Here is a 10772-nt window from a genome sequence, read left to right as displayed (position 1 = left end):
TATGATATGGTGACGTCACTATCTATTGCATTTTTGTTAGGAGCGTTTCGTCAGTAAAAAAGTGCGAATTTTATAAAACCATCAACTTCTTACGAAATGATATATATTTAATTATTGTTTGTGAAACAGGGGACAGGATATGGAGAGTAGAGGTAAGGTGAAAACTCTCATGGGAGAAAAGTTGCAAAAGTGTCCAATTATCAGCTAAAAATAACAGTTTCAAATCTCTCCAGGGTGACAAATTAGCTATGAACATAGGTTATCGACGGGGTGAAGTGATCAATAATTTCATCAAATATTATTGTAGCCGCCGTGCAGGTCAGGATCTCGACGACTCAAATAAAACTTCGATTGATAATAAAGTGAAGTATAATCTTCCAAAAGGTACTGGTTTAGAAGGGTTCTTGCCAAAACGGTTCAATGTAGAAAGTGGGTGTTGATAGTATGGAGGATGATGAAAGAGTGATTTGCAATATGTGATCAGTACAAAAAGGTAGTTTAAATTTAGATGCTTCTAATTGGCCGCGATACAGAATATGTGGAGCGCTCCTATTGGTGCTTTTGAAAAGCCTCCGAATACTAGCCGAGCCCGACAGCTGCGTTTAGCTACTGCATTGATTTTTATACAATAATAAGTTGCATTCGAAACAATTATAAATATTGCGGCGCCACCTATTTAAGGTTTTTACGGGCACTTTTTCATACTCAGTAAGTGTTCTCCTGAGGGACCGGTCCGGTATCCCCTGCGAGGGTTTTGAGAGCGGTATTTCGTAAGGCTTTACTGAAACCCTTTGATTTGGCTTTTTTAGCGCTTCATAATACGGGTAAGCAGATACCCGTTCCTAAGCGCTAACCTCTTGAAGGGGTATCGATTATAAATTGTAATGCTTACGCCATTTTCAACTTTCTCTTAGTAAATAGTGGAATGTTAACCAAGAGATGAAAGGCTCCCATTCCCGTCGAGGTAGTTTGACGCTCGAACGTAGTGAGAGCGCTAATAGTCCGAAACTGAAATAGTGTCTTTCGCCCGAGTTGAACACTCTACTTTTCATTTCGAATACGAGAAAAGTAAAATACATATGCATTAAAAAACACGGCTGAGTATAAATATAAATCAGTAGTATATCTTGAAGGTACTCTCAATTAACAATTTAGGTAAAAATATCGTTATTTATGGAATGGGGAGTTAATTATCACAATGGAAATTGTACAACAAATCCATTTAAAACCAAAATTTTTATAAGATCGTAAAAACAAGAAAACCAAACGTACTTAGAAAAAACAGTGATATAGAGCAGAAACGTATCATTTATTGCACACTTTTTGAACAACAAGTAACCACTTTCAGAGTATGAGAAATGAAAAATAGAATAATATATTGCTTATTTATGTTTACAGTAAAGGACTGGATGTCTAGCGCGTTGATAGAACAGGTGTCATAACTCTTTCATTTTAGCGGTATCTCTGAAAGAGAAACCCCTTCCTAGAGCTAAGTCAAATGAACCGGTAAGCACTTCTAAGGGAAATCCAATGGTTGGGGCGATTCGATAAACGACTAACCCATTTAAAGGCTTTTTTTCTGGGAAGGGGCGGACGGAATCTCTTTACCTGTACCCTCCATAGGCCAGGAGACAGCGATTCGTCGCAACGCCGACTATCCGTCCTTAATTACGTAGAGGGGCAGCGATGCCCTCCCGCCCGCTCACAAGCGGTCCAACAGCAGCATCTCGAGCGTTCGTATGACTCGGCCCCTGAGTTTGGTCTTTTCGGGCGTGGTGCATTTAGGCGTGGTGCACGTGGGACACCAGGGGCACGGCGTCGTCGTCGTCGTCGGCGCCGTCGTCGTAGAGAAGATCTTCCTCTTCTCCGTTTGCACGAATATGATGCAGTAGAACATAACTGCAAAATGAGCAAAACACCACTGATGGAGAGAATCGCCATGGAATTACGTTCCTGTAAACGGGTTAAAACCACCTCGATTATATTAACATTTTCATGGATAAAATATAAATCTCCTTTAGGGTTTTTGAGCTGCATGTTGGCGGGGGTGAAAGGGACTAACATAATATAAAACGTGCAGCAGCTTTTTCAAATTGTCCGATCCGATATCGGATGTCGGATGATCTTTGGAGAATAAGTTGCCCTATGGTATCATGTATCAAGTGCTTTTATTTTTGCATTAACGCTTACTTTAATTAAATGTATAAAATATACACCGTGGGTTCAAGTAACCCGACACATTTTAACCACGCATTCTTGAGATCATAAGGAACAAAAAATGTTATATGACTTTTGGTCAAATTCTGCAAAAAATATTTATTGTGTTGCGTGTGTGTGTTTTGTGGTCTCTGCACACGGCACGTTATTTCTTTTTACATATTGGCAAACAAAATAGAAAAATAGTTAAACGAACAAGAAAATATTTTTTATTAAAAGACAAATTGTCTATCCGTAGGAATGTCTAAACCAAATCACATGGTAGCAGCGTCGCCAAAACGGCGTTTTTCACTGTGTTATTACAGAAACTAATCTTTACAAGAATTATAACTACCTCTAAGAAATACCGATTCCATAAAACGATGTAGTTATAGCATTATTGTCTCTAAATGTGGTCAAAAATACACCTTTAAAATCATTCTGTCGGGTTATTCAAGCCCACTGTGTATAAATAAGCGCATTTTACTTTTTGCTTCTTTGTAGTTATATCCGTTATCCAATCGAGGCAATAGGGAGTATTACTGCAATGTTCTGCCGCCAGAGTGCGGCACTATAACTTATCGTAAACCATAGACTAACTTAAACTGTTTTGACAATTTTTCACAGATAGTAAAATATGCCATTGATGTATCAAGGCGGTTTGTTTAGAAAGGGCCTACCAGGAAACGCGAAAATTTAAATTTAGTTATCTGCATCTTTATCGCTCGAATATGCAATAGTGATAAAGAGGTAAAATAACGAAATTTTGATTTTCTTGTTTCGCGGTCGACCCTCAGATTATGATGGATTGTGGTAGTGGCGTCTCCTACGCAGTTTTGCGTAATATTCCCTATTGACACAGTCAGGAGGGCAACTAACACAGATAGAAGATCACGGCCACGGTGGCGAAGATGGCACGCAGGGGCTTGAAGTCCATGGCCCATATGGACGCTGTCAGCACGATGCACATGATGATCAGCATCACCGGCAAGTACACGGTCGAGTACCAGATCCAGATGTCGTACAACACCTCCTTCTCCTGCAACACCACGAGAGGTTATTTTGCGACAATTTAGCCAGTGTCAAGGTATTGAGAGCTATAATATATACGACGAATATTGTTTATTTGTTTATTGTTTGAATATTATTTGAATATTGTACGGTTAATACCATGGCTCGGAACCGGTTTATAAAATACCGGTAAAAACCAGTTTATTTCGGTTTTCCTCCGAACATTTATAAGAACGCAAACGTTTTAAGAACCTTATTGTAACCTAAAAACCGGTAAAATATCGGTTCTAACAATATTATTGTAACCTAAAAAACCGGTTTATTTGAGGAACGACGAGACGGTCGGCCGGCCTGTTGGCATGCCACGTAAACATAGACACCGACATAGGAAGAAACCGGTTTTTATTGCTCTAAACCGCTTAATTTGATAATAACTGTTCTCATCAAAACCGGTTTTTCGAGCGAAACCGAAATGAAAAAGTTTTTCGCCAAGTACGTGATAACAGTTTGGAAATTTATTAAATTTAACCGGTTTCCGAGCCTTGGTTGATACGGTAATAGCGCTTATAGCTGGACTTTACAAGTAACCACGTGGGCTACCAGCAGTTGACTCCAGAATGGTGGTGAAACGCGTTTCAAGATTAATTCTTCAGTATCTGCTCACTTCTACATTAGGTTACTGCATAATAAGCTATCAATAATACACTTTAAACCATATTAATGAGCAAAAAACAAAGGAATTAGTCACATGGCGTGAGCACCAATATGACGCTCGAACTGGATATCCCACGAGAGGTTATAGCTCGCATCAAACTGTTCACATTTTTCGGATACTGACAGCCGTGGTGTGTACACAATCACATTAAGAACGTTTTATTTTTTATGTGGTCTCATGAATACCTAATACCACTAAGCGCACATGTTGTATATATTATGTCGGTGGCCGATCGTAAAGTTCCTGTGTAGATTGACGGTAGTCACATTAAAGCAATAGATAGGTAGGATACGTTCTTTAGGTTGCTTCAGATACCCAAATGGCAAACTGTCCAGAAACAGGAGCTCCGCTAAAGGAACTCCGACAACTGCAGGGTTCGAGACAATGATTTTCACGATTCACGCCTAGCAATTTAATGATCTGCCTGATTTTACGATCGGCTGCCAACGAAGGTAAACGGACTTGTAGACGGCAGTCAAGTGCTGTCACAAATCGAAATAGAACCAATATACGTCAGCGCGGACTCGGTAACTTGCACGTCGGGGTATGCCCCAATTGTGACCGAAACCGGCAAAACGTTCCACTTTGTCGCTTGCCATAACGACGGCTTGAAAAGTTATTCGTATAAAGATACAAGCAAAGCGACAAAGTGGGACGTTTTGCCGGTTCCGGTCACATTTATATTATTTAAAATGATTTCCGATATATTCTCTTCAAAATCCATGTAGTGGCGGTTGTTTAGTACTAAGCTAATACTTCACCGACTTAGCAGAGTGTGGAAGCGCTATCATAAACGCCAAATTTTTATGAAAGTTTCATATGCATAGTGTGGAATCATGTTGCTGTCAACTCGACTGATAAGTCTTTATTCTTCAGTTTAGGTATATTACAATGATAGATAGATAGATAAACCATTTATTCGCTTGCCACAATACACACAACTAAACAAAAAAATAATACAAACAATAGCAGCACCAAAATAAAAATTAAATAAAGAACAAAAAGCATCAATAAAAGGTAATGTGTGCTGTGTGCGTTGCAGCAAAACAAAAGGGTTCTGGCTCAGTAATACGCTCCACTCTTTCGGGTGAAGCACTGATAATTCTGCTAGAACCCAGATCACGAACGATTCACGATGTAACAAAAAAAAAAACATATATATACATAAATATTTAGTAGCATGCCTATAAAATAATAATAAGTGTCGTAGTATGGATTATGTAAAAGTGTGGTGTGTGTTGGTGTATAGTACCTTATTATATCAGATGTCGAGTATAAAACGGGCTACAATAATATAAAGAGTTCGTACACATACAGACTAGATTCGGTAATCTGCAACCAAGTACCCGTGCGGTATTCCTGCAATTTGTTTATTTAAAAGGTACATTTTAAAATGAGACTTAAACGATTGCTTATGAATGTCAAAAACTACCAGACAACCACCAGTTCTATCTAACCTTACACCACAGCCCCGAACAGCGCCACGAAAAGATAATATGACAAACATTACATGGAAAATTACAATTTTTGTCATAAAATAAATCAATATTAATTAAAACTAAATTGGTACAAAAGGAAAATAAAAATGAACGAATAAAATAAATTAAACTAGATAAGTCTGCCTGATTGCCAAGAATTACAAACACATTTGATAGAGTGGATCTCCAGAGTGTTTCTAAATACGAGTGGTTTGATACATTGAGTAGGGAAGGCCAATACGGACAAGGGGCGATTTTTGAATTTCGAGCGCTCGATTTCGTCACTCGAAAATCTGTAGAAAACTGCGAAATGATATTTTTGAAGTAGGAGTGAGAGAAAGTGGGAATCCAGTGGAATTTACCGCTCGTTTTCAATTCTATTAGTAGAATTTAAATGCCTAGTAGTAGAGATATTATTAAAGGGATAACATGAAATCGAGCGATCGAAATTCAAAAATTGGCCCCCAGGTCTATAACTGCGAAAATCGAAGTTCGTTAGTTTCGAGTAATTATCTCTGTCACTCTAATTACGCCTCTATTGGAGTAAAAGAGAAATAATCCGCAATTTGTGAACTTCAGTGTTCGCCGTAGGCCCTCAGGTACCATGACAGCTCCGATGATGAGTCCCACACCCATGAGGCTCCAGAAGGCCGTGAGGATCCCGAGCCGCCGGTACAGCAACAGGTGCGGGACGTGGAACAGCGAGTGCACCTGCACACACACACACACACACAATAGTGAACACGCCGAAACCCCGGTACAGCAGCAGAGGGCCTACCGCGAACACCGAAGTTCGATAACTACGAGAATCTTTCTCTTTTACTCCAATCAAGGCGTTATTAGAGTGTCAGAGAAAGATGCCCCGCAATTTTTAAACTTCGGTGTTTGCGGTAGGCCTTAGGTGCGGGACGTGGAACAACGGGTGCATCTGCGACATGGAGAGGGTTATGCCTCGTATTTATTAATTATATATCAAGCTACCAAAAAATCGTATCGATCTTACTGACTGTAAATTCAAAACTGTTGTAACTCACGAGCATACTACAAAATAAGCGATTATGTCATGGATGAGGATGTTTGGCAAAGATAAATTCTTGCATTAGCAATCTAGTGTATCAAATTTCTATGAAGAAAGTACCTACTGTATGCTACTTTATGTTTTTTTATTCCATATTAATTATAAGAATTTGAAAAAATGTGTCTCGCCGAGTTTCATGCTGGTCCCATATTGGGATACCCTCCTACAATATAGGACGGATTTAATTTTCTCAGGACAGAGGTGTAAGGTTAGAGCCGGCGAAGCTTTATTTGACGTTCATAAGCGCATTGTAATATGCCTACTTAAGAAATAAACTATCTTTATCTCGGTGGTTCCAGGGGATTTTTTTAGAAACAGTTGACGCAACGGAAAACCAATGTCTCGCCAAAGTGTTCTTAGTCTTTAAGTATTAAATACTTGTTAATATCATAAAATGTGCATCACTCAGAATAATGCTAGCTACAAAGCGAGCGCTGGTCTTCCGTAGGACCCATTCGGTGACACTTGGTGGGTAATATGTATTGTTACTTATAAAAATACGCAAGTAAGTATAACGGGTTACCACTCATTGACTAGCACGCTATCTTTTCGCGGATTAGCAAAGTAATATTTTGTGTTTTAACGAATATCTTTATATTGTGCAAGAAAGGCGCGGTCCATATTATATTTATAGCAATTACCCCAGATCTTTATGCTGTACCTATCGAAGTTTGGACTCTAAGAGAGCAAAATATACCAGTTTTAACCGTTCCATAGTCAGTTTATTCCTAAGACTACGCAAAGCAAGGCAACCCGAAGCGATTGAGTCTTTAACAGACTAATTTCTATTACCAATTTATAAATTATCAATGTACACTCCTAATATCTTTATATTGTCATCAGACTTTATTATTTGATTCATAATTCTTATGTCAAGTCTCTCATTATTCCTACTAATTACTAATTGGCCACCACATCTATAGCAGATGATTGTTGCAGCGTCACGTAAAATCAGGTGTTGCGGGGAGGTTGATTGCAACGTCTGCGATGACTGAAGAGTTCAATACCAGAGCGGCATCTTCTGCCACAGCAATCACAAACATGACAAGAGCCCAAGAGTCTTTTCTGCCTAAGGTTCTCTAACCAGTCCTTGACATGTTTGTCTACACCCTTGAGATGACGACGCCACTCTGGCCTCATTTCAGCCATTAAGGCATTATTTCTAGAAGTAGTTTTAAACAACATAGCGTAAGTTTTGTTGCTGTTCAGAACCATTAAGCGGTTGAGACGAAGAAAATTTTAACTTCAACGAAATAAGCAATAGCCTAGTAGCTTTCTTTCTTCTTTCTTCCTAGCGTTGTCCCGGCATATTGCCACGGCTCAAGGGAGCCTGGGGTCCGCTTTGACAACTAATCCCAAGACTTGGCGTAGGCACTAGTTTTTACGAAAGCGACTGCCATCTGACCTTCCAACCCAGAGGGTACTAGGCCTTGTTGGGATTAGTCCGGTTTCCTCACGATGTTTTCCTTCACCGAAAAGCGACTGGAAAATATCAAATAACAATAGCCTAGTAGCGTACGATGCTAATGCCGGCGATGAAGATGGTGCCTCCGGGGCGGTCGAAGTCGAAGAAGAAGAAGTGCCACACGAGCGTCCAGTCGGGCTTCGGGGTTGTGGTGGTCGTCGTCGTCGTCGTTGGCGGTGGTGCTGCTGGTTCGTTCCCTCCTGTAAAGATAAAGATAGAGATAGAGATAATTTATTATTCAATTAGGCATATTACAATGCGCTTATGACCGCCAAATAAAGCTACACCAGCTTTAACCCTACACTTCTAACCCGCGAAGATTTCAATCCCCTATCAATTGGAGGAGGGTATCCCAATATGAAACGGCAAGAATCTCGGTGGGATACATCTTTTCAAAACATTACCTACATCTTATAATTAACATGCATTAAATAAGAAAAAATACAATTAAAATTACTGTAGAATTCATGCTATTACATACATATTTTAAATTTCATTTAAAATACCTATGTACTTCAAATCATACAAATACATATAGAATTCTCACAAAACGAAAAGAAAATAAATAATAATAAATGAGAAAGTATGTATATTATACGTATAAATCTGACTGATTGCTATGAAATACCTACATAAAATATTTGATGCACTTTCTTACCTGAGCTGTGTCACCTATAAATAAATAAATAAATAAATATTATAGGACATTATTACACAAACTGACTAAGTCCCACAGTAAGCTCAATAAGGCTTGTGTTGAGGGTACTTAGACAACGATATATAATATATATATATATATGTATAAATACTTAAATACATAGAAAACACCCATGACTCAGGAACAAATATCCATGCTCGTCACACGACCGGTTACCGGGATTCGAACCCAGGACCATCAGCTACATAGGCAGGGTCACTACCCACTAGGCCAGATCGGTCGGTAGAACCTATTCTACACATAATACGATGATTTTAATTGCTCTGTAATAAGCCTTCAACATCAATGATTTTTTAAAATAATTGTTTTATGTTGACTAGCTCTCTATCTCTTCCTAGTGCTATTCTCCTCTGCCCTCTCCACGAAATCGTCCTCGGATAACTTGCACTCAGTCATGTCCTTCAACACTAAAGCTCGGTCTCTTAGATATTTAGCTATAGGTTCCTCTACACGATGGGCCAGCGAGATAGCGATGTGATGGTTGAGAGCACGCAGTATGGAATGGGCCACATGTAGATGCGTCCGCACCATCGCTGGCCCACTACCTTTGATGTGCGGACGAAAAACCGACGCCGTGGCCATCCTATCGCCATCCCGCAGCGCAATAAGCCATCCGACATCACTGCCCTCTCTATACGCTGGCCCATCTTAATGGGCCAGTATGATGGCCTATCGTGTAGAGGAGCCATATTATTCATTGATTTGAACTTATTATATAAAATACAATCATAATGTCTTATTGCTAATCCTATTTTTGTTAATAAATCTACCAAAATAATACAAAGTAATACCTCCCATCGTCTGCAGGAGATATGCGACGCCAACGCCACCGAATGATCAATAATAACCGAATAAACAAATCACAAACAACACTGTACGATTTCTTAAATTATCTAATTAACATTTTCTGGTGTAAAGAAGCTCTAAAACTGAAAATATTATTACTAAAGCAATAAATAAAACATATTTGCTTATGACATTAGCGTGACAATGACATGACGGGAGATTACAAAATATATTATTTTAAGTTTTAATAAAATTAAAAAAATCAATTGCCATAAATTTTATTCCGCAAGTATATGGAGGAGTGACATTTCTTATGGTAGAACTTACGGAAGGTGGAGGTAAGGAAATAAATCTCCATGTACCAAAAAGTGTCATCAAAAAACCTTAAATAGGTGGCGCCACAATACCTAGAGTACTTGAACAAAAAAACTTTAACTAAGAGATGGCACTCCTCTTAATTCCACACTCCATAGTAGAACTGTTGCAAAAGTGTCCAGCTGTCAGCTATAAATAATAGGTCCAAATCTCTCCAGAGTAGCGCTAGAGTAGCTAAGAACCTAGGCGCTATTGACGGAGTGAAGTGCGCTATCTATGATTTGATTTTTTTGTTCAAGAATTCTAGGTATTGTAGCGCCACATATTTATGGTTTTTTGATGACACTTTTTGGTACATGGAGATTTATTTCCTTACCTCCACCTTCCGTACGCAAGTAGGCCTCAAGAGTTGTCAAGTCAATACAACATTTACATTACGATACTTTTACACATGCTTCACAATACTCGTAGAATGGCAAAAAGCTTGCTTAACCTTTGGTATTCTTAGGAGCAGATCTGCTCCATATATATTCAACGAAATTCAACCTACGAGTAAACAAGAAGATGTCATAGTTGCTAAATAAATGGCAAATTTTTGACAGGCACATACGAAAGGTTAATAAGTATGTTTAATATGAGCATGCATGAACTGCACTTGTTTGCAATAAGCATGGTAGTTTTAAGTATGCTCTTTTATAGGTAAGCATGCTCAAAGCCAACAACCCGGATACACGTGCTATTTGATAGCGTGCTAGTTCAAACAAAACCATGGAAAATCAAGCATCCATCCGGATTTTTTATCATACATTCGATCCTAATCCGGACGTCTTCGGCGCCCTCATGCTAAAAGTGGAGCATAACCCGTCGTGCGTGGCACACTGCACGCGATCCAACTCCAAACGTATTCGGCGCCCTCATGCTAAAAGATGTGGCGCTTTGCGGACGCTCCTGTACTGAAGGCGCCCTCCCACAAAAATAACGTAATATTCATCCAAAAACTACTCTTAGCT

At 39.1% G+C, this 10772-nt stretch overlaps 1 protein-coding gene across 3 annotated transcripts; it reads right to left on the bottom strand.

The window, feature by feature from the left end:
- Positions 1–1290: 1290 nt before the first annotated feature.
- LOC133523261 (uncharacterized) lies at positions 1291–10535 on the bottom strand. 3 transcript variants are annotated; one of them, XM_061858752.1, is made up of 5 exons: positions 9453–9750; positions 7998–8143; positions 6033–6111; positions 3076–3235; positions 1291–1899 (listed from the first exon to the last, which is right to left on the bottom strand). In XM_061858752.1, the coding sequence occupies exons 1-5, from the start codon at positions 9457–9459 to the stop codon at positions 1782–1784; spliced, it is 510 nt and encodes a 169-aa protein (XP_061714736.1). In that variant the 5' UTR covers positions 9460–9750; the 3' UTR covers positions 1291–1781. The 3 variants fall into 3 exon arrangements, with proteins under 3 accessions (XP_061714736.1, XP_061714735.1, XP_061714737.1); XM_061858751.1 differs by having other exon boundaries at positions 6004–6111; positions 9453–9747; XM_061858753.1 differs by lacking the exon at positions 6033–6111 and having other exon boundaries at positions 9453–10535.
- Positions 10536–10772: the final 237 nt, after the last annotated feature.

This window comes from Cydia pomonella, chromosome 12 (genome assembly GCF_033807575.1).
Source record: "Cydia pomonella isolate Wapato2018A chromosome 12, ilCydPomo1, whole genome shotgun sequence".
Taxonomy (NCBI): Eukaryota; Metazoa; Arthropoda; class Insecta; order Lepidoptera; family Tortricidae; genus Cydia; species Cydia pomonella.
Note: the sequence above shows the minus strand (reverse complement) of the source record. Positions and strands in the feature narration are given on the sequence as shown.

Bases quoted from the DNA above. Each gene is read 5' to 3' on its own strand.
- LOC133523261 (XM_061858751.1), bottom strand. The intron at 6,112-7,997 runs GTACGCTACTAG...GTGTGTGTGCAG, and splicing joins TCATCGCCGGCATTAGCATC to GTGCACTCGCTGTTCCACGT. The intron at 1,900-3,075 runs GTTAGTTGCCCT...CTCATTTTGCAG, and splicing joins GGCCGTGATCTTCTATCTGT to TTATGTTCTACTGCATCATA.